Here is a 27,500-nt window from a genome sequence, read left to right as displayed (position 1 = left end):
TCTTCTTACTAAAATTACTTGTATCATATACTCCAATATTTTTCTTCATATCTTTATAAACATCATCAGTTTTTATATCCAGGATAAAACTATTAGTGTCCATATGCAACAATGAAACATTTTCACTATACTCTTTTTAAGCCATTATACAAATAATCATACATCAATATCTTTGATAAATCAAGAACTGCTGTTCCAATATAAATTGGTTTATCCATTACAATACTTTCCTTTTCTATATGAATAGCAGAAAAGTTCTCTGAAAAAACCTCTTCTCTCTTAAAACTTGGTTTATTTATCAATCTAGAAGCTTCTTTCCAAAATGTTGCAAATCTAATGTTTTGCCTGTTTCTAACATTCTCCATTGTCTTTCCAAAGACAGCATTATTCATCAATTTATAGAATTCCCCTTCAAATTTTACTTTTGTATTTGTTCTCATATCTGTATTGAATTTAATATACTTTTTCATCCAAGGACTTTGTTTAAATTTTAAAACTCTCTGAATTTTAGCTACTCTCAATCCTTCTCTCAAAAACTGTTTCAAGCTTCTCTGATGCAAAATATATCCCTCTTTATCATAGAATGTTAATAACTTTTCTGTTGATTTGCCTTTAATATTGAAACTTTTATGATAATCACTTAACCATTCTTTCTTTGGGGTTTCTTTCTCACATGCAAAAGGAAGGTCTTTATGCTTATTATGAAGATCACTCGGGTACCTCAAATCAACTTCAAAATATTAACCTTCTTCTTCCTCATTCAATTCCTCTTGAGAAGAAATAACAATATTCATCAAAGCCTTTTCATAATCCTTTTCTTCCACCCACTCTAATTTACCATAAGGCAGAGATTGAGACATTGCCCATCCATACAAATTATTAGCATCAAAATACATCAAATAATCTTTTTCACTATCATAATTTGGAAGATATTTATTATTTGCTTTAGAATATCTTTTTGAATATACTTGTGATATTCCACCTCTCTTCGACTTCTCAATCATCAAAAGCATATCTACATCACTGATTAAATCTATATCTTGTTTTGTCATTTTCAACATTGCACTCCAAGCTCAACCAGGAGCTGTGAAATAGTGGGCAGGATCTAATCCATAACAATTTTTATTTTGACAGAGTGATCTAAAAGCTTCAAACACATCAGCTTACAATAAGACATCTGTTTTTAGATACAAATCATGATATTCTCCAAGGTTCTTTATCTTAAATATTTTCCAAATTTCTTGTGCGTGTTTATATTCCTTATCACTTATCTCTTCTTCATAAAGGTTGTTATAGAAACTTTCTTTTGAAGGAAGTTGTGTTTCTTTAAATCTCATAAATGAATCCATATAATCATCAGGATAAATTCCCTTACTTGTAAGAATTTTCTCTTTACTTTGAATTTCATTCCTTGTTTGAATTTCCTCTCTCGTTAGAATTCCCTCTTTAATCAGAATTTCATCTTTAATCAGAATTTCCTCTTTAGTTAGAATTTCATTCATTGTTTGAATTTTCTTTATAATTAGAATTTCATCTTCAGTTAGAATTTCTTCATTAATTTCCTCATTAATTAGAATTTCCTCTTTACTTTGAATTCTCTCTTTAATCTGAATTTCCTCTTTAGTTAGAATTTCCTCTTTTGGAAAGAATGAATTAAGATTTGGAAAAGACCCCGTGGAGCTTAGATTTGATGCTCGGTAGGCTCGTGGTGTTCCCATAAACTTGTAGGAATCTAGAAACCTAATATGAGTTAAAAGTTTGGTGAATATCATTTTTGTAAATGAAATATACTTTTGACTTGTGTTTGTTATGGCAGAAATATTCCCTGGTGTTTTTGAAAGTTCATTTATAAATAGATGTGTATCATAGTTGGCGCTGTTGTGAAGAAAGACTGGAATAAAGAAGGAAATTTATAATTAAGATTACAACAGGAATGAGCAGGACCTCTATATTTACCAGTAAGATGACAATGATCCCCAACTTTAGACTCTTCAATTTCCTCCTCACAAATATGACAGATATTGTTCTTTCTAAATTCTAATTTTTCTTCTTCGGTTAATTTCATCGGTTCATTTGTTTCTTTCATTAACTTAATTAGTCTTGTACAATCCTTTTCTAATCGTTTTACAAACTCTTGTGAAGCTTTTTCCCCACTATAATGTTCAAGTTTATTATACTTTTCTCCAACAGATGATTTTATATAATAACAGAACCACAAGGAATATGTTTTTGATATTTATTTGTATGTGATTGTATTTGTATGTGTGTTTCTTCATTTTTATAGTTGTTTGAAATTTTTAATATTTAAACTTTGTTTGTATCCGTTAATCCATATACATTAATAGAAAGATTATTCTTTTTCTCAAATTTAGGAATATCTGTTGGTGGCATTGAGAATTTAAAATCTTTAATATCCAAGGTATTCTAATATTTCATATATTGTTTTACTCTTTCTGAATTACAATTTGGTAGATGTCTGTGAGCAAGAACAGACCAGAGAAAGCATTTATTATCATTGTTCTTAATATTAGCAACTGTCTTCTTTAGTTTTGTTTCTTTTGGTTATTCAATATAAGAAGAAGCTTTAAGAGGGTTTGATTTTAGAATGTGTATATCTAAAAAGATGATTTTTTTAGGTCATCTCTATCATCTCGGTAGAGATGACCTAATAACCCCAGTCTCGAAGTCTGTCGGTCCGTCCGTCCACAATCAAACTGAGTGGAGACAAATAACCAATAGTGGAATGGATAGAGGTTGATGAGACATGCACAACGATATAACTTTCGAGGTCAACGTCACGAGGCTGTCAAATTTGTGAAAATCGTCGATTTCAAATCGTATCTCCTCCCTCATTTATCAAGAGAGATCAAATGTTATTAGTGATTCAGATAATACATACTATTTTTTTTTTGAGCCATTTTTTTAAAATTTGCTCTCGTTCCGATTTTATAGCCCTTCAAACTTCGTTCTGATTCCCCGTATGGGTCGTTCATAAAGTACGTACATACAAAAAAAAAGTATTAAAAAATTAAGAACCGGAACTCTCCGAGACAAATATTACATTTGAAGCTTTTGTAAGATTTAACTAAAACGATGGAATACAAGTTTATATGCACACTTACTTTCATTTATGACATTAACATTGTTTTAAATGTCAATTTAATGTCAATTTGTACTTTTATTTTCATAAATGACGTGCTGTGATATTAAAAGAAAAAGGTAAATTACACCGCTCGGGACTGCATCGTCATGACTTACAAACATCGGTTCATAAGGAACTGCTGGCTTTGCAAGCGATTAGCGATGTATGAGGGGGGTGGGTGGGTGGTCACTAGCCTGCATACAGAGGGGGGTGGGTGGTTTTGAAACGTGGAAGTAGAGCGTACGTACTTTATGAACTGCCCCTATTCCAGTCTGGCACAGAGTTACTTTCGACCTCTGGCAGAGATGACTGGCACTCCCTCTTGGGGGTATTTTTAAATATTAAATCCACCTCCTACCACTGTATTATCAACATCCTCCTCTTGTCTTGATAGTTCTTCATAAACCCCACTATTCAAAAAATCTTGAAATGATGTTATAAAATGAAGATCTGTTGTCATATAAGGAGTTTGTTCTTCATCTTGTCTTTTCATATTCATTTTCACTCCCATATAAAACTTTAAAGTTTTCATTTCTTTTAATGTCTTTCTAATAACTTTTTCAACATCAGGTTTCACTATTTCAATTGATTCAGCTATTGATGATGGACCGGGTTCTCCAAATTGAAAAATCCTTATTTTTATATGCCCTTAAAATGCCCCATCAGTGTTTTCAATATAATGGTCTCCCTTTACTTTAAACTCATTTTTCTTGTGTTTTTGTGATTGAAGATGTCTATTATAACTCCTCTTCAAAACATCCTTTGAGCAGATATCACAATGTTTTCTTTCCAACTCAAGAGGAGATATTTGATGAAATAGATTAAATGTATGTTTGTTGGTTCGAAGGTGTTTTTTTATAATATTTATATTCGTGATTACAAACATCGCAGTACGTTGTATTCACCATATTTATATAATAAAACTTTGCTTAAACTAAAATTTTCTTGATGAAAATTTTGTTTAATTTATAGGTGAATCTGTGCTTAAAGCCATTTTAACCTCCAACATTTTTCACTTAATAAATACAATGTTTCAAGACACAAAAGACAAGTTTCAATCAATCTCTTCATTTGTTAAAGATACTGAGAAATATGTCAAGGATGTAAAATTGAACAAAGATAAATATAACAACTATTGGATAAAAACAATAATGATTGATAAGATGAGTTCTTCAATTTCCTTCAGTGGAAGGGCTTTTAGTATACCTGGAAGAACATCAATTAAAGTATCGCTAACAAAAGTTTCTCCTCTCCTTCTGGTAATATATTCAAAACTAGAAAAAGCAATGAAACAAGAAAAAGTGTCAAAAAATAAAAACCTTATGGATGAAGCTTTAGAAAGAAAAGATAAGACCATCTGTAATATGCAAGGAGGAATTTGCATTTTTTTTCAACAACCCTAAATATGTAAATCCTGATGAAATAAAGGATGTTAATATATCAGGTGAAATGACATTTCGTTCAATAGTAGTTGATGGATCATTTTAAAATTACCTTTAATATAAAAAATGTTGTGGTTGAATCTGGTAATGAAAAAAGTATAAAGATATCGATGGTAATATTATTAAATATGAGTCAATATGCAACTGAAAGTATAGATGAATTTTCGTTAAGTGAAGTTTTACTTTGTAAATATGCTAGACTTTCCTGATTCTCCATATGACAAATTTGAGAATTGCCCTGCGTGTGATAGAGTGGGATTAAACACAGAGTCAAAAGCCTATAAACAATGTATATTCTGTGATTATCTTCTAATTAATGATAATAAAAAATATAAAAAGGAAAATAATTCTTTTAGATTTACACCAAAAATTAATTACTTTGCAAGATTGATTCGAGAAATGAATGTAAAGTATGAGGGTGATAACACACCTTTCCTTACAAGGGAAGAAACTGAACGTATTAGAGAAATGTTCAAAGGATTGTTGTTATATATTATTCATGGATGTGATTTTCAGGGAAATATCAACACAAGATATTGCATAAATAAAATAATGGATTATCTTGATATTAAACCTGAACTTAGGATAAAATATGGAGTTTCTAAAAAAGCCAATAATAAATTAAATAACCTTTTTTCCAAATATATAAATGAATGATTTTTTACCCATTTGGGAAAATAAGATAAAATTTAACAACCATAAAAATCTCCCAAATTCATGAAGATGTCTCGTAGTTGGTTCAAGCGGATGCGGAAAAACCTGCTTACATTTGAAGATGCTCCTGACTCCCAAATTTTTCGATTATGATAATTTAATAATTTTCACAAAGTCGAGTTTTCAACCAGAGTATCAACTACTCACAAGGTTTTAATGCTGGTCTTCAAAAAGAAGATATAATCGGTTTATTTAAACTTCAAAAAAACCTTAATGATTATAACATTGAAGATATAATACAACTATTTTGTGATACACAGAGATGTAAAAAGAAATCAAAACCGATAACTTGTATTCTTAGTGATAATACGGATGATATACCGTCTCCCCAAGATTTGGATAAATCAAAAAACAAACTTGTTATCTTTGATGATTGTGTTAATGAGAGAAACCAAATGGTAATGGACAGCTACTACACAATAGGGAGGCATTCTTCTTGTAATTGTATTTATCTTAGTCAATCGTACTTTCAACTTCCTCGTCGTTCCATCAGAAACAATGCCAATACTTTTATTTTATTCAAGTTAAATTCAAGAGATATAAATAATTTTTGGAGAGATAATTGTTCTACATTATGCAGTAAAAAAGAATTTGCAGATTACATGAAGCACATGACTGAAAAATATAAATATATTGTTGTGAAACAAGATGAGATATTAAATGATATTTTCCAATAAATAAATGGATGTGAAAGAAAGAGCAAGAAGATTTAAGGAACATCAAGAGTTGGTTTCAAAAGTTGTAAAACAACAGGAAGACATAAAGAAGAAACGCAGACAGAAACTAATGGGTGAAGAAGCATTTGAAAGAAAACAAGATCAATTTTTTAAACCACTTTTAAAAACTTCCAAAGAAAAAATTGTCGATGTTTCCACAGTTCCCATAGTAGAATATACTCCTAAAAAAACTTCAAATGTTAAAAGATTTTGATCAAATGACAGAGGAAGAATTAGAGCATATAGGTGAATTAGAATATGATGATGAAGGATTATTTCAACAACTGGAAGAGATTAATCGCCCCCCTGCTTATATTGTGAATGCTCTTCAAAACAATGAATATTCAGCGGAATCAAAAACCAAAGCAGGACTCATTCCAACAGAATAATCAGCAATATTTCATCTTGTTCAAGAAAAGGGTTTGAAATTTAATGATTAATTAAGGTTCTGGAGGTCTGCTCAACCCCCTGTTAAACTAACCCGCAGATTAATGTTTCTTCTCACAAAAGATGGAAGACAAGCTTCAACTGTGAGGAATGAATCAAAGTATTTTGATAAACCATTGGATAAGGAAAATAATGATGATAGAGTATATATTGATCTGCTGAACTCTGTTGATTATCGGGTTAGTCTTTCTGGTAAACGTCGCAAGAATGAGAAGGAGAAACACATTATTCAGGCTTAAGTATCCTTGGTTCAGGTGTTAGTTTTCTTCCAAATGACCCATCGCAATTAGTTAATCGACTGTTATTGTTGTTAGGTAGTAAGAAGGCTGGAAATAATTGTTTTAATGAAGCATCAGCCATTTTGGACCAGTTGATGAACATGAAAATAATGAATAAATCTCAATATAAAGACATTTTATCTCATATTAAATAAGATGAGAAGCACAATCCTGAGTTTTAATTTCACAACAAGCGACCACACATCTTCATTCCCATACCCACTACAACTTGACACAACAAAAGAATATGAGGCATCTTTATTGTCCATGGAAAGTTATAATACCTTTTTTAATATAACTGAGAAAATTGACAAGTTTAGTTATAATCCGGGAAGTGGATGCAAAAGGATAACAGTCTCACCCGGAGCATATGAGATTTCTCAAATATCTTCTGAAATTGCTCGTCTTATGAAAGAACAGGGTGATGAACCAAAAAATATTGTTATAGACATTCAAAAACATACTTCAAAATCAACGATAAAACTTAAAAATAACTACAAGGTTGATTTCACAATAGAGAATTCATTTAGAGAGTCATTGGGTTTCTCCTCAAAAAAAGATTGAAACTAATGGGACGTTTTACAGTGATAACGTCATTCAAATATCCTCAGGAATAAATTCGGTATCAATTCACTGTGATTTGATTGATGGTGCTTATAATGTTGGAATAAAAACAAATACAATATTTTCATTCAGCGCATACTCAACTCCAATTGGTTATAAATTCAATATGGAACCCAAAAATCTGGTTTATCTCCCAGTGTCAGGAAAAACCATACATATAGTAAATTTTTGGATAACCGACCAAGATAATCGTATGATTTATTTTAATGGAGAAGTTATATCCATCAGAATTCACCTACGTGAAGTTTTCCAATAAATAAATACGATGGTTTTTGTGAGGAAACACGAGTTGAGAAAATATGAAATAATTACAGTGGATGGGATGTTCCTTTCTCCATACTACAAGGGTGAAGGTATGTATCTTGGTAGAGGATACTATAAACCTAAGAGACAAAAGGGTGTCGGACATCAATTTAGAGGAGATGGGATACTTGATACTCTAATGGGTATTGGTTCAACTATTCTTAAACATAAAGACCTAATTGGTTCAACTGCTTCTGCTGTGGGAAATGTAGCAGGTGCTGTAAAGAGCATAAAAGATGCCCAAAAGGAATCTCATCAATTACAAGCAATTAAAGAAATAAAGAAAGGCAAAACTCAGTTGTCCCCCCAAGAATGACAGAAAATAATTCAAATACTTGGGTCAGGGTTTCAAAAGTTTTAACATCTTTTTTTCCTAAATAAGTACAAGTATGGAAGCAATTGATAGTATCGATGATTTGGATGATACTATTATCATCTCAAACTCCACCAGAAAAGAGGATTACTTCAAGGTAAATGCAATAACTGGAACAGACTGAAATGCAAATGGTACAAAAGTTTTGAAATAAATAATCAACAAACCTATTTTAATCTATCCGAAAGTTTCTTGTTGTGTAAATTTACTAAGGCTGGGAATAACACAAACGCTACACTCGTAAATGATTTCTTCTGGAAAATGTTTGATAGTGTTCGTTTGTACATTGGAACACAATAAGGTGAAGCGGTTGATTATGTCTCGACTGTATCTGAAATGATGAAATTTACACTATATTCATTCAGTGATAGAATGGGAAAGGGGGCTGTCAGAGGTTTTATTCCTGATATGTCAACGGGAACAACCACAGACCCTGGATATACTCAAAGGAAAGAAACGTATGCTGATGATACAAAAGTAGTGAATGGTTTTACTGTGGCAGTTCCTCTTAAAGGTATATTTGGATTTTGTGATCATGATAATGTTCTGTATGGGCTTAAAATTAGATTTCAACTACAAAGGAATGATAATGAAAATGGATTACTTTTTGGTGTTGGAAGTGCTTTTGGTGAGCAGAATAAATTTGTAATTGATGAAATGAGTTGGTATATTAGTGAATATACTCCTAATCTTAAAACAGAAGAGATGTTGAATAGAAGACTTAACTCAAAGAAACCACCCAGTGTATCATACCTCAAAAGAAGATGTCAACACGTTAAACTAAACCAAACCACTTACACGTGGAATTTGGGTGTTCTGGAAGGAAAGCCACGATATCTGTGGATCACTTAAAAAAACCAGATGGCGATACTGCTACTGATAAGAACAATGCATTGAGTGATAATGCTTAGGTGAAACAACTTCGTGTTTCTCTAGATGGAACATTTTATCCACGAGATAGATTTGAAATTAATTGGGAAAAAAATGATTATGCTGAAGCATACAAGTCTTATCAAAAGGTATGTGAAAGTAATGGATATAAAGAGCCTATTTTGGATATGACAGCATTTAAAAGTTTGTATACAATCGATGCGTTTGACCTGAGTGCTCAAAAGGAAACTATAAAGTCTTATCGAGTGAATACTTCCCTATACATTGAAAGAGGAGAGAGTGAAGAAGTTGATGCATATTGTTTGCTTTTGGAAGAAACAGAATTACAGATTAATACAGATAATGGTGTTATGATTAGTCTCACATAATTTTGGGAGAATAAATGAGTGGCAAAGTACCAACTGGGATATATGTTAATCAAATCAATCTTCATAAACTATCATCTTGTGTTCAAAATCAAAAGCCTTGAACGATTAACGTTAATACAATTCACAGAAAAGGAGCAGTAAGAATTGATGTTTTGCTCACAAGAGAACAGGTTAAAATCTTGAACGATACTGGCTCACTTAAAATAATGACAAAACCAATGTTGAAAAAATATTCAATAAGAGAGACGAGTGGAGGATTTCTCCCATTTCTAATTCCTTTATTTGCTGGTTTAAGTGCAGTTGGAGCATTGACGGGTGGAGTTGTGGAGTGGCTTCAGGGCCACCGTCCTTGATGTTGCCGTTGGATGTCTTGGAACTCACCGAAGGGTGAAAAAGAATTTTGTCTCTCAAGGGACACTGGATACCATTTACCATAGTCGCAAGGCTGAAAGGCAGAGCTGAGCTGTTCAGGGAGCTGATGCATAAAACTGTACGTGTGCTAAGGGTGGATAAGTCGGCTAATGTGCGAGGAATCTGTGAGAGGGAAGAGCATCACCTGTGGCCAAGTGATTCTCATCCTCCTTCTAGGAGAATTCACGCATCACGTTCCTCAAAACCCATCCCTTGGTGTACTGCAGTGAGAGCAGAGGGTGGTGGGCTCTTGACAGAGGAGTCCGAAGTGAAGGCCTGCTAGGCCGGTTACCTTGAGCAGTTGTACCAGGCTGATCCACCAGCTGTCGAGTAGGATATCAGGATGTTACTATCCCTCCAATCATCTGTCGTCCACCTTCGTTTGTGGAAACACAGGCTGTGGTGAGTCGGTTGCAACGGGGTAAAGCTCCTGGGATCTGTGGCATCCATGCTGAACTTGTCAAGGCTGGTGGAAATGCTGTCGTCATGTTGTTGCATGCAGTTCTGTACTCTGCCTGGAACACAGGCATCATCCTAACTGACTGGAAGAGGGGCCTTGTTGTCCGTGTCTGGAAAGGGAAGGGTATTCGCCAGGACTACAACAACTACCGAGGGGTGACAGACGCTGCTCTCAGTGCCGGGCAAGGTCTTTGCTCAAATAATTATTGATAGGGTTCGCCACCATCTGCTTGAGCACCAGCGTCCAGAGCTATCGGGCTTTACACCAAAGAGGTCAACGTTTGACTGTATCCTTGCTCTTCAGGTCCTCACCGAATGCAGATGAGAGTTTCGGCAGGGGCTGCTTTAAGCCTATGTTGATCTCTGTAAAGCGTTCGATTCAGTGAATCGGGATGCCCTCTCGAGGATTCTTGGTCTTCGGGGGGTGCCACGAAAGCTGATCAATCTGATGTCTGAACTACACTTTGGTACTGAGAGTACTGTGAGATGTGGTGATCCCATCTCCGACATATTTCCATTCGTTACTGGAGTTTTTCAGGGTTGTGTACTGGCTCCCACACCTTTCAGTGCTTGTATGGACTGGATTCCTGGGAGGATGTCAGAGAGATCAAGCTGTGATGCATTGTTTGGGAATGACAAAATCTCTGACCTTGATTTCGCCGATGATGCAATCATCTTTACAGAGACTCGAGATTTCGTTTTGGGGGCCCTCAAGGTGCTGAATGAGGAGTCTGAAGAGTTGGAATTATGGGTTTCCTGGATCAAAACTAAGATCCAGGCTTTAATTTACACTTCGATCTAGTAGGCTTGCCCCATCATGCTGATTGACAGTCATAGTCCTGCCCACCCCTCTGATCTCTTCCTATTCCTTTACAAAGAAAGGCAGTTTTGTGTACTTTTTGTGGAATATTTTCAAGCTATTGATTTTGATCAGTTTGCACCTTCCTACCACAAAATGCAGTAGATTGGTGTTTAATCCAATTTTCAGTTTGACTGTCACAAAAGAAGAAGAATGACAAATGCGAACTTTTGGGGGTCTCATTTTTTTTGTTCAGCAATGATGTCCCACTGACTTCTTGATCCACCGACTTCTTGATAATTAAAGTCTCCTATCGTTCATTGATTTCATTGTGTGTATGTCTTGTTATTGGGTGAAGGGGTTTATTTATTACATTCTGATTATTATTGCTTGCCTTCCTTCAGTTTTCTTCCCCATGACCACTGCATTCTTTCTTGATATTATACCTGCTGGTCTAAGGGTGAATTCTGTCAACCATGCTTGCTTCATTTGGTGATTAAGAAAGACCCATTTATGGATAATTGACTGTGACGGTTCTCAACACCGCATATAATATCTCGTTGCACATCTCAGGCTCGCTCGGCCTCATTGGATCGAGACGTGTGGTGTCTAATTAGCGTAGTGCTGGACTGATTCGGTTCCTTCAAGCTGCCAGGTATCGTGATTTTTAGACATCATCCAGCAGGGTGTTCCCCGAAACGGTTGACTGTTATGGTCGCACTGAGGCCACTCGCCGGATTTCAACCATGCAGCTCGGCCGAACGGACAACTGTTACAGTATTGCTCATCTGTTTTCGTGAGTTTATTGGCCTTCCAATCCAGTTTCTGTCTCTAATATCTCTGGTCTCATTATACTTCTGCATTGTTGCTTGAAGAACACATCTGGAATGCGCACGCATGCACACTCACAAATACATACATTCAATTGTTTTTGTGCCTGCAATGAAAGTATGAAATTGTCTAAGAATGCTCTAAAATGTGAAGCAAAAGGTTTGGGCTCACCCTTGCATGCTTGATGATTAATTGATTTACACCATTTGATCACTCCACAAAGTCTCCAAAATAGTACATATGTGTTGTAACCTATGATGGTTGCATCCCTGTTGTGGTTTTGGTGAGGTTGCAGTTGACCAGTGAACAGTCTAGCGTGTATATGGTGTACATTGCAGGGCGGTTTGCAAGCGGTTTGGCCTGCATGCTGGGCGTCTCACACTTGTGTTCCTTGCGCTTGCCCCTGGAATGTTCATCTCATCAGCTGGTACGGCAGAAAATGGTTTCCTTGAAGTTTTGGGAACGCCAAAGTGGTTTCACATGGAATCAGTTTTTGTTGCACTGTTCCACGTTTATGCTTTTTGAGGTGCTCTTCAATACTAAGTTCCTTTCATTTTTTGTGAAAATATTTTCCTTTTGGTTAAATTATGCAACTTTTGATCCTCCCAGTCTTTACAGCACCAAATGTCTTGACACCTCTGCCACCAAAGCAAAGGTGGACGGAAGTTATGTTTTCACCCCTGTTTGTCTGTCTGTCTTTCTGTCCTGAAGCAGGATATCTCAAAAAGTTGTGGACATGTTTGGTATGTGATGAGGAGGAATTGATTCGATTTTGGGGAAAGTAATTCTTCACCATTGAGTGATCGGGCTTAAAACTATATATATATATATATATATATATATATATATATATATAACACAATCTTTCAAAAAGTTGCGGACGGATTCGGACGGAACTTGGTGGACGAGTTGAGTAGTTGCCAAGAGCAAGCCAAATTAGATTTTGGCTAATGTACGGGTGCAGATTCAGCCCATCAGTTGGGACCCAAAATGTACACTGTTCAGCCTGGTGGATGTACAGGCTCTTCCGAGTGCCGTTCTCGTTGTCGATGTGGCTGCAAAAACGCTTTCTGGTGGGAGAATGATTTTATAATGCAAAGCTAGATGTGTCTTTGACATTGTTGATGGTTTGCTTGAGAATCCGAGCATCGGCGCACACCTGTATATTGAAAACCACTGGGGTTTTTTGGCATGCAAGCAATGCTCCAGTCCAATGTGACTTCACCCACACTTAAGCTGCTCTTCCTTCAGTCCATTATTTTACGTGGGTTTTACATTCCTCTGAAACGACCAGAATCATTTTACTCACCCGAGCTCAATGCTGAGGATCCCAGACTTGGTAATAAACTTTGATTTTGTTCATGTTAATGGTTTTTATTTTTTCTACTTGGTTTCTCATCATTACCATGTGGTTTTTACAGCCTTCCTACCCAGCAGTTTCGGCATGTGCATGTCGACCCTTGCCTCGGCTTGCTGGTTCGCAGGCCGTGATGGACCGGCCATTTTGGCTACAGCTGCTTCTGCCATCATTGGCTGGCCTTTCACTACCTTGCTTGGGTCAGAATCTCACCATTCTTCAACCCATTGTTCATCTTCCAGTACAACACATCCAATAACATTTGAACCTGACAACCTTAAAATATTTGCAAATGCTTTGAGGTTGTGATTCAAAGGGGGTGGGGGGGGGGGAGGAAGGATTGGGCTTCTTTTTGGAATTTTTAGGGAACATTAGCCCCCATTACAAATAACCCTTTTACAAACCTTCTTGTACACCTTCTATACCTCTACCTACACCCCTCACCCCCTTACCACTTTCTTCCCTTCTCTACAGCTTGCCCATAGCATTTGACATCGTTGTCATTCGGAGGCGTTACACGACATTTGTGTGCTACTCTTTGCTCAGCCTGCTGATCTTCCTGGTGAATGGCTCTGCCTTCGTAATTAACACCTCACTCGTGTTGGATGATGACTAAAGTGCAAGGTTAAAATGTAATGTGCGTTAGGCTTATGGTATTATTTTCTGATTGTGCAGTACTCGCAACCCCATAATAATTCACTTTCTTAACCTTTTCAGGGACCTGTTATTCTCATTGACAGCTTCTACTATGGTCACTGGCTTTGCTCCCCACTGAACTTGGTGTTTTACAACGTCTTCACGAGTCATGGACCCGATCTCTATGGTATGGCCACAGTTATCAAAAGCATGTGGATAATTGTCCTGAGTGAGTTAAAGAAAGAGTCACGCAAGAAGCAAAGCTTTCCCAAGGGTCATACGATACTTGAGAATGGTTTGATCTCGATCTGACCGATTACTCCAAAATGGTACCTCTCAAAGCATGTCACTAGACTAACAAGGGATAGGAGAGCAAGGGATGGGAAAGATTAGGCCTGGATTAGTTGAAACTTATTGAAATTGTACATGACACATGTTGATCATATGCATGGTTTTAGTACAACAGCCCAAGTTGTGAAACTCGCTCGAACCGCTCCTCCACGGGGCTCTAACCGCTCCTCCGTGGGGCTCTAACCATGCCTCCGCAGGCCCGAACACCACCTCCCTTACTTTGATTGGTTTTTATCATACAATACAAGCTGGCAACCACAATGAATGTCCAGGCCTTTTTTCTATTAAATTTAATTCCCCATTTATGGAGCAAATGTTCCTTTTTTTTTTTCAATTTAGTTCCCAAGTTGTGAATTTGGCTCTCAAATTGTCTTTTCTGTTTAATTTCGTCTGTGAATTTGGCTTCCGTGTTTGCTAATTTAGATTTCATGTTGTCATTCTGTTTAATTTGAGCCTTAATCTTAATTTTTGTGAACCTAGCTCCTATTTGGTCCATAATTTTCGTCATTATGGCCTGCAGCGTCATTGCGGTTTCCTTGTATCCCAAGGCCCCTGAGCCCGAGGAGGGGCTCTTCTGCCGCACACTTGGGGTGGGGGAGATTCCTCCCGTAAGCTCCTTCCCACTGCTAAGCCCCCTGCCCCAACCCCGAGCATTGTGTTTGGCAGACTGTACACCATCTTGTTCCACCATCCTGACCATACAATGTGCCAAGAAAAACTTTTACATTTATAATAAAACCGATGGATATCTTAATTTTTTTGCTTGAAAATTTTCTCTGGAGGAATGAGGGTCGAGTATCACCACACACACCAACTGTCGCATGGACGGCCCCCACTCAAACGTACTTTACTTTGAGGCATGAACTGACCTCGCTGAAGGGAATGTTTAGGCAATTAAACGAGGTGGTTTATAATTCACACACACACACACACTGACGCCCGAGCGGATGACATTCTTTTTTCCTTGCTTATGACACGCTAGTTATAAAACAGGATCATCACTAATTTAGTCCTCCAAGGGTTATCAATCTTTATGGAATCCTCTGCTTGATGGAATACTGCTCTCCCATCTGGGCTGGCGCTCCTGCGACACACCCTGCTCAGCTTGATGCCGTGGAAATCAAGGCCTTCAAGATCATTGAAATCTCCCGCAATGAAGCTGAGTCTATGGGTGTATCGCTTCGCAATTTCAGACAGGTTGGTTGGCTCTCTGTCTTTCACTGCCTCCTTTCTGGTCACCCTCTGCCCACTCCGTGTTTTGTGCCCCCCCCACCCCCTTTGGGTTCTGCAGTGCATACATGGTCCTTCGTCAACTCCCTTGTATTGGAATTCCAAAAATCAACAATCACTGCTCACCTCCACTCATTTGTTCCTCTTTTGAAACCAAATTCCACATTCTCTTCAATCTCATTCTTCCCTCTCAGTCTTCAAGACAGCTGTTCACCACTGTTTCAGATCATCCCTCCTCCAAAACCATGGTATTTTCTATCCCTGTTAACCATCCCTCCAACCCCAGCCCCCAAATTTCCAATTTTTCCTTTCAGAGAGTTTGCTTCTATATCCATCTTATCCACCCCCTGTATTCTCCCCTACCCCTCATCCTTACCCACAATGTTTGTCCATCTTTGCCTATTCTGTCCTTCAATCCTGCTGTTGGCATCTCCCCCTTTTCTTTCTGCTGTTTGCTTTATTCTGTTGCGTCCTAAAATCTATTCTGTATTGTAGTTCTTCCATGAGCCTTGACTGTATGCAAAAATTAAGCAGCCGAACCGTCAGTGTGGCAAAAGAGCAGGAATCAAGGTACACTCAGCCTTAAAAAAATTATTCAGTTTAATTGGTACATGTGAGACTACACAGAATTCCAGACACAAGGGCAAAAAGAAGGCACAATAACTTATCACACCACACTACAGCCCCACATACAATCTTGCACACCAAACTGGGTGAGTTAGAGGGTGTTGTGGGCAGAGAAAAGCACCAGACCAGATCCCGAGAGGGATCAGGCAGGCATTCTCACCACAGCAGGTCATCCAGCAGTCAGAGCAGAGCACTTCTCAGCGTACAGTGCCACAAGAGAGAGGTGAGGCACAAGCACGCTTTTTTGCGACAGTTGCCCTTTCCTTGACGACTGATCGCCCATGACCAATCCCATGGCCCTGTGTCAACCCCCTATCCCTCTCTCCCTCCACCTCACGCCTTCCACAAGGATAACCAATTACCAGCTGAGGGGAGGGGAGTTTCCCTCTCCTGGCACAGCCGATCAATAACCGCCCCACACGTCCCACCTATGATGGACCGGGAATGACCCGAGGCAAGGGAACACGTGAAAGTACGTCCTTAACCTCTGTACATCTAAATAGACCAGCCCTGTCTCTCTCATGAGCTGTAAGCCAGATATTTCCCCTATCCCATGTCCTTAAAATACATGGTTAAAAGTTCTAAGAGTCCACCTGAACACAAACAGTGGAGGAGGAGATTGGGACCATACTTTGAGCAAAGCGTTGGCTCTATCATATATATATATATATATATATATATATATATATATATATATATATATATATATATATATATATATATATATATATATATATATATATATATATATACATATATATACATATATATACATATATATACATATATATACATATATATACATATATATACATATATATACATATATATACATATATATATATATATATACATATATATACATACATATATATATGTATACATATATATACATATATATATATATATATATATATATATATATATATACATATATATATACACACATATATATATATACATATATATACATATATATATATATATATATATATATATATATATATATATATATATATATATATACACATATATATACACATATATATATACATATATATATATACATATACATATATATACATATACATATACATATACATATACATATACATATACATATACATATATATATATATATATATATATATATATATATATATATATATATATATATATATATATATATACATATATATGTCTGGCTTTCTTCTTGGGACGATGGTGCAGTCAATGGTCTTTATTTTGATTAGTACCAAACTCGTGGTTTCCCCCATTTTAATAAAGCTGCAGTATAAACCATGCCAGTATGTAAGCCATACCGTAAATACTGGTCTTATTGGGAGTCATGGCTTGGGGAGTCATGTATTCACTCGATCATGTGGTGTGGGGCTGTCGATACCTGTGCAGGAGACTGAAAGTCCGAGTCTTCAGGTCCTTGGTGCTTCCCGACGTCTTGTTTTATGGATGTAAGACTTGAACTCCTTCGATACCAGGTCTCTTCGGGGAATACTTGGCTATCGCTGGTCAGACTTTGTGTCCAACGAGTGGTTGCTTATAGATTCAGATGAGATTTGTTATCTGGAAAGTCTGTGAGTGTCAGCTGTGGCTGTATGGACATGTGGATCGTTTTCCTGGCGCTGATCCTGCTCACCAGATTCTCTCAGCGAGGGAGCCTCGTGAGTAGAGGAGGCCAACGGGCCGATCACGTTCCTCGTGGTTGCAGGTTGATTGGCATCTCAAGGAGATGGGGATGGGCCAGGCATCTGCCTGGGGGATGGCCAGACGGAGGCCGCTGGAGCGGAAGGTGGACGCAGCGACACGCTGCTCCGGCGCATGCTCCCATACCTGACCTGCTGTCTTATTGATCAGCAACTTGATAATGAAACTTAGGCCTAAGTCACATTTGCTCTATGGCGAGGATACGGCGTCCGTACGCCCTCTGAATTGACAAAAACGTGCGGCGGCCGCAGAGTTTCTGCGGTGGCCTCAGGGTGGCCCTACGTCGTATGGCTATCTTTTTCAGGCCGTAGGGGTCGCCGTGGAATTATAGCGCGGAGTTATAACTTATTTCATTTCTACGTTCGCCGTAGCAATTCGACAAGCCGAAACAAAAGAACTGGTAAAAAAAAAAGAACTCGCTCGTTACCGTTCGTCTGGCCGCACGTTCACCTCAGGGCCCCCCTGCGGTCGCCTTGCGGGCCCCTTGTGTCTGCCTTGAAAATTATATGGCCGCCGCAGGAACGCCCTAAGGTCACCGTACCACATCAAATCAAAGACCGTACGGCACCCCCACGTTTTCGGTCTCCACAATTTATAAATACGCCGTGCGGCTACCCGAAAAATAAAAAATATGTGACTGCTACATTGTGTGACCATGGAAATCATGCTGCTGCCCTATAAATGCTAGTGGCCGTAGATTTTGTAGACCCCACGGCAGCCGTGGCAAATGTTACTTAGGCCTTAACGGGGACGATGTTAAGCCAGGGCTTCCTGTACATTATGGGAGATTCTACCGCCCTCTCCTCCCTCTGTGATTTTTTTTGTTTTGTTTTTTCTGTGGCAAGTCCAAAGGTGATCCATACTGCCACCGTCGATTTCTACTCTTCTTTCATTTTCCTCTATGTTATGAAACAGTTTGGGTGCTTGTGAGATTACATGAACAATGTTTTGGTTATTGAGAATATCTGTCATGTTTGAAAGTTTCCTTGCAAGGAACTTCAACACAGGCCATTTGTCCTATCGAAACCTATATCATGATTGCCAACATATGGCTGTTTGTCTGTGCACTAAGCTGAGCATCAAGCAATGAAGCACCACCTACCATTTTTAGTCTTTATCACTCGGCTGGGGTTTGAACCACGGAACTCCCAGACTCAAAGTGAACGTTGTAACCATTACACCGCTAATTGTGTTGGATCTCCAATGCCCCTTCAAACTTGACCAGATGTGCCTGTTTGTTTCTACACTTCTTCATACTAGGGACAGAACCTTGGTGGTTCTACCTGGTGAACGGATTCCTGAACCTGAATGTGGCGTTTCCACTGGCGATCCTGTCCCTGCCTTTAAGCCTCATAGCTCATGCATTCCTTGGAAAACATAACGGTATGTGTGTGCATGTTGTTGTCTATCTACATGTGTCTGACTTTCTTTTTCTCAGATTTTTTTTTTTTTGCATACCAAGTCGAGGCTCGTGTAAAAGCTAATATACAGAAACATAAAACCAGGCAGGAGACAAGATGGTGGAGAGGGAAGCACAAAATAGCACGGAACAAAGACAATAGAATATCTGTGGAAGGGAGAGGGATGGGGCGGGGGACATGGGATAATCAAGATCGTACTCCAGGTTTGCTTCTAAATCTTGTGTCCCAAACCCATCGCTTTCTGCACCTACCTTACCCAGTCGCACCCAGCTGTTCCTGGACTCTGTCTCCTGACAAGGTGTTGAGCTTGCTGTCAAACCTCGACTCAGATTCTGCACCCGGTCCAGAAGGCATCAGCCCACGTGTCCTAAAAACATGTTCCTCTGCTCTTGCTCACCCTCTCTCTGTTCTATTCACCCTCTCATTTGCTCAAGGTCATCTGCCATCTGCTTGGAAATCAGCAAACATTACCACCCTGCATAAAAGAGGTGCAAAAACAGATCCCAGCCTTCACCCAATCATCAGCAAGGTTATGGAATCCATCATTGCTTCAGACATGAAATCCTTCCTCTTTCCCAATGGCTTGATTTCCGATCATCAATTTGGATTCAGACCAGGTCACTCTACCCTAGATATGCTGCTTCTGCTCTCCCAACAATGGATGGAGGTATTCGATGCCAGACATAAAATCAGAGCTATATCCCGAGACATATTTGCTAGCTTTTGACACGGTCTGGCACCCTCTCTGCCCCCCCCCTGATGTATCTGCTCCCGCTCTATCTGAGATATGTCGTCCGTCCCTCCCCCCCCCCCCCCCCATATTTCCACAGTTCGCTGAAAGTCTGCCAGCAACCCCCTTGTGGTAAAACTACCAAAATCAAGAATCACTGCTCACCTTCACTCTTTCATTCTTTTTTTTTCCCACCTTTGGAACAAACTCCTTCACTCTCTTCAATCCCACTCTTCCCTCCAGGTCTTCAAAACAGCTGTTCACCACCATCTCTTATCTTCCCCTATCCAAAACCATGATCTTTTCTACCCCTGTTAATCCACCCCAAACCCGCATCCTTCACATTACCTGCTTTCCTTCCTGAAACTCCCTGTTGTGTAAGGACCTGAAATGTCCATCTTGTTTACCCTGCGATACCCTGCCCCATCCCTCTCCCTTCCACAGATCTCCTCATGTCTCTGTTCCCCACTGTTTTTTCCTTCTCTCTCCCTCCCCTCTTGTCTCCTGCTCCCCTTGTTTTGCGTTTCTGTGTGTTCGCTCTCAAACGAGCGTCGACAATGTATACGAAAAATAAATAAATACAAGTACTCCACTAAACTGCAGATGGAAGCTTTGTAAATGGTTAGAAGCTCAGGTGTGCCAAGGAAGGACTTTGCACGACGTTGTATGCCCAGTCGGCGACTGGCTTTGGAAGCCCGATTGCTTTTATGTCTCTCATTGCCTTCCTAATAATTAATAATATAAGTTTTTTTTTTTGTTTAGCCTGAACAAAATGCTTTTGTGGCTTTGGTTGTTACTCTCCACATTGTCTCATGAATGCATTCAGTGCAACCATTCAGAAACATAAGTGGTGAAGATCCATCATGGGCCTTGTTCAAGAAAAGGCTTTTGCTCCCTCAGGCGTTTGTCCTCCCCCCCTCCCCCCTCCCCCCCACCCACCCCCTTCCCTGAGTTTACCCTATAACTTTATCTTTTGTTTCTTCTCTTTGAACGTCTTTCATTCTTTCTATGGTGTTTGTTCATTAACAAAGATGAAAGTTAATTTTTTTTCCTCCCATATCTGATGTTAATTCTCCTCCTACCCACTCCAGTCCAGACATTGGGTAAGCCATTTTGGCTCACGCTATGTGCGCCGTACTTGTGGCTGTGCATCTTTGGGACGAGGGCTCACAAAGAGGAGCGCTTTCTCTTTCCCATCGTTCCCCTGCTCTGCCTTGGTAGCGCTATGGGACTCTCTTCCCTGCAGGTTGGGCTATTACCATGGCAAATATGGTGGTTATAATAATCATTCTACTGGTAAATATTATTTTTGATTGTTTATACTTCAACCCCAACAATTTTATCAAAGGGCAACTTGGTAAATAGCTTTATCCAATCACCTGTGTTGTGGAGCCAAAAGACAGTGTCCTCTGTTTTCGTTTGTTGACGTTCAGGATGTTTCGGCCATCATCGATTTCATTCTGTCCGAGCCACAAGAGGTAACTGACTGGTTTAACGGTATTTTTAAAGGCGATATATCATGCAGGTCTTGCTCCTTTTTTGTGCCGACAACTTCCTAGTTCACAATTGATGCATCATTAAGCATTTGTTTGGCCACATGTAGTCTGTGTCTCTTTGGAGTAGATATCCTGATACTCTTTGAGCTAAATGGACTGTGTCCTAACAACTAATTGGTGTTTAAGTGAAAACTTCAAAACAATATGGCTGGTTGACTCATTTTTATGAAATAACTGAATGATTGTGTATTAGGGAATACAATAAGGTTAAACAACAAACTGAGAAACGTCTTGGTTACAGAACAAAACATAACCGAGAAATTATGAAAGTTATGAAGATGTTGTAAACTTGAGCGGTTGTCCGAGCGACATGATCTACATCTGCTTCCATTCTCGCCTCCTCCCCAGAAATATTACCATTACGTGTTCTGCCGGCTGCGGATGGAGCACTACACGCACACATCACGATTCCTGGCACACGCGACGATCCTGCTGTTTGCCGTGCTGTCACTGTCCCGCTGCCTTGCTCTCTTTAAAGGTTACTCGTCCTTTGATGCACCTTCTTGTGTCCCCACCAAGGGGATTTAACATGTGATTTGGGTGGAGGGTGAATTCTGCATCACAATGTCTGTTCACTGCTTTACACCATCAGACAGCCCACTTGTAGGTCACAACGACATGCATGCAAAGCATGGGGCCCAGGAGTAACAGATCCCACTGTGTACAACCTTGTGTGACAAATAAATAAATGTGCAAAAACACAAACACCAAAATTTGTTCTGCCATCAGGCTTTCGTGTCCGGATGTAATATCTCGGTACTTTAAATGATTCCGATTCCTCTTTTGGATTATCGCCCCCCCCTACCCTCAGGGTACCACGCTCCCTTGGATTTGTACCCAGAGTTCCAGCAGCTGCTGGATTCTGGGCACGCGAGCCGACACACGACGTTGTGCGTTGGTAAAGAGTGGCATCGCTTTCCTTCCAGCTTTTTCCTCCCAAATCGGTACTTTGCGGCAAGACGCGATAAGAATTAATGATTACAAGCTGGTTAGTTTTTCGAGGAATACTGGTGGTGTGTCTGGATATGTGCTGTTTACAATCGGAAATACAAATAATACTCTTCACTTATCAGTCATTCTGATCCTTTCTGCTGCCTTTCTTATTATTCTTTGTTGGTGTTAGCATTGTTTATTGTCTGCACTTTTTTTGAGGGTTGCATGTTTCACCAACCACATGGTTGTCAACAACATAAGGAACTTGTCACTCAAACATATTTTAACAATAAATCTGTTCACCTATGGCACGGCGTGCACTGAATGGAAATGTACGTTGTGCATCTTGGCATACATGTTGTTTGTACAAAAGGTGGTGGGTGGTGTTTACCTGCAATTCAATTGGTCTTGTATCCTGTGCATTGGATTATATTGAGAAAAACATACTCTCATATGGCATTATGTCAATACCCAAAGATGTTATTTGGGCAAATCCTCGAGCCACCTACAGAACCTCAAAGGGCACTCCTTGATCCTTCCTTCCTTCTGTTGAACAATTCCCCAACAGCTGGCAGCTAGAATTTTTACAATCGGAATTCCGTGGTCAGTTGCCTCGTCATTTCGCTGCTGTCCCCAACGCCACAAGTGTCATTCCCCCGAACATGAACGATCGCAACCATGAAGAGCCATCACGCTATGTAAGAGCCGTGACGCAGAGTTTTGTGGTGGTTGGAGGGGTTGCATTTGCCTTTTATTAATGTCTGCATTTACCGAGCGTAATATGAAGCACGACGGTGGTGCGTGTCGAGGGCCCACTGAAATGAAATTAACCCTCTATGGATCCAAGTACAGTACAATGTAGTGAAGCCAGCAACACACTGACGTTTATGGTCTGTGATGGGTGCGTCATCCCCAGGTTGATCTGGCTCGGTGTGACTACCTCGTGGATCTGGACCTGGGCCGAGCAAGTGAGCGAGAGCCACGCTACACGGTCGACACTGAAAGGTGGATATCTGTGGTGCAACGGCCTTTCTTGGACGTAATGAGGTCAGTGACTTAAATGTGATACCTCGCCGCTTCATCTCAATGGGCCTCTTTCATTTTGCAGTAACTTCTGATGCTCTGCTCCAGGATATTTAAGAGATTTTTGATGTTATCGCTCTCATTCATTAAATGTTTGGTCAATCTACTCTCGCATAATTGAAGGTGAATTCAAATGACCGATTTGGTTACCATGTGGTATCTCCCATGCATTTCAAGCTTTTCTCTCTCTTTGAGATTTTGTAGCCACTGAGCCACCCCCCCCCCCCCACCACCAACCCCTTCTCCACACAAGCAAACACTGCAGACTTGTGTTCTCATCCACCTGGTCCCCAACAACTCTGTTGACCCTTTTGCACTCTCTCTCTGTCTTTGTCTCTTTTTGTCTCTCACTTTCTCTCTCTCGTCCAGCTCCTTAAGGATTTACATCTCTATAAAAAAAACAATATAAAAGCATTTTGGTCCCTTTCAGCTCTCTTTTAAGAATCATTTTCTGTTGCATCCTTAAGACCTTCCTTCATATATTTGAATGCAGGCTTGACAGGTTTTTACTTTTAGTTTATTGTAATTTGCAATCCCAACTGTATTCCTCTCCTTACAACTTCCCTTTGATTTTTCTCACCCTAGATCGTCCCGTCTCCTTCGCGCATTCTACATTCCATTTCTGTCTGAAAAGTACACGACGTATGGTAACTACAGCGTTCTGCAAGCCCGAAGAATACGAAGTGCTCAACGTCAGGATCGGCAAACTCTCTGATTGGTGAACAGACCTGTGTCTGTCTGGAACATAGATTGTTGTCTAATGCTCAAGACAAACTAGATAAGTTTGTCCTTTTTGCCCACCGTCCAGCATTATCCTTTTATATTGTCCTTGGGCAGCATTCCTCCTCAGGGTTAGTTAGCTTCGTCTTCATAAGAGGAAAGTCCTTAATCCACATCGAAAACCACAAAGGTGAGCTTAAAGAAGGGCGAGATAAATGGGAGAGGGGATGGGATGGGGAGTCAGAGGGAAGCAATGCTCACATAATCCCATAGTTGGTGTAATTATTTTTTATTGAAAGCTTGTCCCATGACGTGGGCAGACTTTTAAAAAACCCAACTGAACAGATGGTTCATGAAGTTGTTTCCTGAAAGCACTGGGAATGAACGTAATGTAAAAGAAAATTAATTCTCTCTGATGTTCTGATAATAAAAGGTCTGTGGGAATCTGATCGAAACCGTCCGCTTTTTATTGACCCCGAAACTCATGGTGACCCATTTGCGCATCACCGAGGCCTTGGTCCTGTAATGACGACGCCGTCCAGGCGACGAGCTGACAGGTCTCACCCTTACACGATCGGTGACCACATATGGGAAGCGTACAGTGGCAAAACACAGTTTGGGTTTTTATTTTCATCATTAACGATTTGTACACCATCATTGTCTATCACTAAATGCCCTTTAAGTGAGCTTGATTGGAAATGCACAATGTCTGCTAAAACGACATTTAATTGTTTTGCTGGAGAGGTGTAGGATTGGCAGTGTTTGGGAATTGAATCGTCTCCCACCCCACTCCACCGTCGTCAGTTTGGGAATCAATACTGTTAACTCGATTCCAAAGTGGTGCACACAACTGAGTCGCGGTGACAAAAGTTTTACACAGACAAGTGAGTAGGACCACGTAAAACAACTGCTGGACCAAGCAGAGCAGCGGCTGAATTTGAACTCGGTGCCACTGCGTCCTCTTTCGTACCGTAACCCATCAGGATCCGATGCTCGACTCGCAGGATGCGAACGACTTACAAGCTCGAAGCAGGCCATGTGGGAATCCATAAACAGCAGAGTGGCCACATTCGTGAAAAGAAAGCAGGCTCAGGAAACCAAACAAACAAAGTTAATGACAAAGGGCAGTTTGTAATACTGCTCAGGTTGGTTCTTACATCTCCTGCAGTGTAATAGCCAGGTGAGCAGTTTGGCAAAATTTGTGCCTTTTGGCTTTGGTTTAGTAAGTGGATTTGCATGTGACTGGAAGGGAGGGAGAGGGACAATGGGATAGAGTTGTCTGTACACAATGAGGGTTCACTGGGATCACATGCAAACCCATTGCATTTAAAGTGCTTTTGTTGGTTAATTTAAATGGGATGCCTTTTCAGTGTCATTCCTGACGGTTCATCACTTCGTGACAATGTTTGAGTTCCATGATGATGATGATGATGATGATGTAACGTGTGGATGTCCTTGTTCCCCATGTTGATTGCGGTGCCCAGTAAGGCTTGCTGGCCTTCGGCCTTGGTTTTCGGCCAGCACAGAAGGGACACCTTCAGGTGGGGTAAGCCAGTCTTGTGGGTTTGACCGTGGCGCCGGCCTTCGCTACGACTCTGGAACCTTTTGAGGAGCAAAAATACTGTTATTTACATTTCTACATATTTAGTTTGTCATCATATGCATTCAAAAGCTATTCAGCTTCTGTGCAAAAGAAGTGTCACTTTGTTGTGGAAAGAAAGACCTTCCTCATTCTTCCCTTGTCTCTTCAATACTAAAATACTTAATGCATGTTCAGTCGGAAGACATTTTATAATGGTGGCCGAAACCTAATTTTCGGAAGCAACAACCACATTTTGGCTTTGAAAACTTGTGTTCACAGACTGTGGTTGTGTGGTTTTACCACAGTCATCCATTACACCCACTGCCCATTTCCATGACTGGCCACTGAAGCTTTTTGGCGCCAAATAAGGGGGGAAAGGAACAATGCCATTTTGTGAGTCAAATGTTTCTTACCGTCTTGCTTTGCTACCAGCAAGATGATTGAGGTGATAATGTGATATCCATGATTTCATAGTTCTCCTCACACTTGCTTGACCTGCTTTCCGTGACTGCTGGCACAAGAGGTGGTGTCAGAACGGCTGCTAAATTGGTCATCTGTTTGCTCTTGTCGTCTAGCCATGGGTAAGGATTGAGCGCACTTGATGAAAATGGAAAGGAAGTGGTTGGTGGTTGGATGGCGTGCTGGTCGCCGCTTGGAAACAAAAGTGTGGTCAATGATGGTTGGATGGTGTGCTGGTCACTGCCTCGAAACAGCTTTGTAGTCGATGGTGGTGGGATTGTGTGCCCGCCGCTGCCTGGGAAGAACAATGTTGTGGTCGATGGTGGTGTGATGATGTGTTGGTCACTGTTTGGGAATAACGTGGTGGTTGATGATGGGATGATTTGCTGACCACAGTGTGGTAGGGACATCGCAGTGGTCATTGGTTGGATGTGTGAGCCACTGTGTGATGGGGTCATGGTAGACATTGGGAGGTTATGTTGACCCTCATGTGGTAAGGATAGGGTGTTCGTGAGTGGTTGATGGGTGTGCTGGCTACCATGTGGTAGGGACAGGGTGGTGGTTAGTGGTTGGTGGTGGTTTTGCCCACCATGTGGTAGGGAGAGTGTCATGGTCGGTGGTTGGATGTGCTGGCTGCCATGAGTTGACGGCAGAGCGGAAGTGGTTGATGGAAGGACGTTGAGCTGGCCATTGTGTGGATGAACCAGGGTAGTGCCCAATGTAGGTACATTCTGCTGGCAGTTCACAAGGCTGGATGATCCCAGTTGTATTTGTCTGAGTCGGGTTGAGAGCTGGCCCGCTGGCTTGTGCAGAGACAGACGCCGCTGCTGCAATCTGTAATGATGTAAGAAAACGAGGGTAAATTACAAGAAAAATAACAGATGGGGAGGGAAACATCTTAATGTCATTATTATTACCTCACCTGGACTTTAGTCGCGTGAGCTTAAGTGATCGAGCAGTGTCCATAGATGAGTGAGTGAGTAAACACTGAAGTCATTATCACTTGTACCAAACACACGGTTTTGATGAAACTTGGCCACAAGCTTCATATCTGATGCCTAACGAAGGTGTGTTGCCCGCATCAAAATCTGCGCTCATTGGGGGTGTGGGGGGGGGGGCGTGGGGGTTGATCCTCCCACCAAAATAGGTATTTGCTCTCTTCTCCAAAACTACACGCACAATTTCGATGAAACCTGACCACCTTCATCACCCTTCATGTCCCAATTGTATTGACTACACCAAAATCTGCGCTCATTAAGGAAATCTTTTAGTGGGGCAGATAACCGATTTTTGAG

The 27,500-nt window shown here is 40.0% G+C and overlaps 2 protein-coding genes across 4 annotated transcripts in view; one reads left to right on the top strand and one right to left on the bottom strand.

Moving 5' to 3' along the window:
- Positions 1-24,613, top strand: part of ALG9 (ALG9 alpha-1,2-mannosyltransferase) — an 83,985-nt gene extending 59,372 nt beyond the window's left edge. The window contains exons 5-15 of one of the 2 annotated variants that reach the window (XM_085875934.1): positions 12,137-12,225; positions 13,220-13,355; positions 13,630-13,717; positions 13,873-13,978; positions 18,982-19,104; positions 20,964-21,118; positions 21,777-21,906; positions 22,240-22,372; positions 22,930-23,059; positions 23,278-23,408; positions 24,030-24,613. In XM_085875934.1, the coding sequence (XP_085732060.1) occupies positions 12,137-12,225; positions 13,220-13,355; positions 13,630-13,717; positions 13,873-13,978; positions 18,982-19,104; positions 20,964-21,118; positions 21,777-21,906; positions 22,240-22,372; positions 22,930-23,059; positions 23,278-23,408; positions 24,030-24,159 (1,351 nt within the window). In that variant the 3' untranslated portion in view covers positions 24,160-24,613. The remainder of the gene's footprint in view (positions 1-12,136; positions 12,226-13,219; positions 13,356-13,629; positions 13,718-13,872; positions 13,979-18,981; positions 19,105-20,963; positions 21,119-21,776; positions 21,907-22,239; positions 22,373-22,929; positions 23,060-23,277; positions 23,409-24,029) is intronic. The other variant, XM_085875935.1, reaches the window with a different exon arrangement.
- Positions 24,614-24,774: 161 nt separating this feature from the next.
- Positions 24,775-27,500, bottom strand: part of LOC147031143 (serine/threonine-protein kinase SIK1-like) — a 94,785-nt gene continuing 92,059 nt past the window's right edge. For both annotated transcript variants that reach the window (XM_085875933.1, XM_085875932.1), the window contains exon 15: positions 24,775-27,039. In XM_085875933.1, coding sequence (XP_085732059.1) covers positions 26,172-27,039 — 868 coding nt within the window. In that variant the 3' untranslated portion in view covers positions 24,775-26,171. The remainder of the gene's footprint in view (positions 27,040-27,500) is intronic.

This window comes from Eptatretus burgeri, chromosome 3 (genome assembly GCF_056783735.1).
Source record: "Eptatretus burgeri isolate ZD-2024b chromosome 3, Ebu_testis_v1, whole genome shotgun sequence".
NCBI classification, from domain to species: domain Eukaryota; kingdom Metazoa; phylum Chordata; class Myxini; order Myxiniformes; family Myxinidae; genus Eptatretus; species Eptatretus burgeri.
The sequence above is the reverse complement of the archived record's forward strand: the minus strand, read 5'-3'. Positions and strand labels throughout refer to the sequence as shown.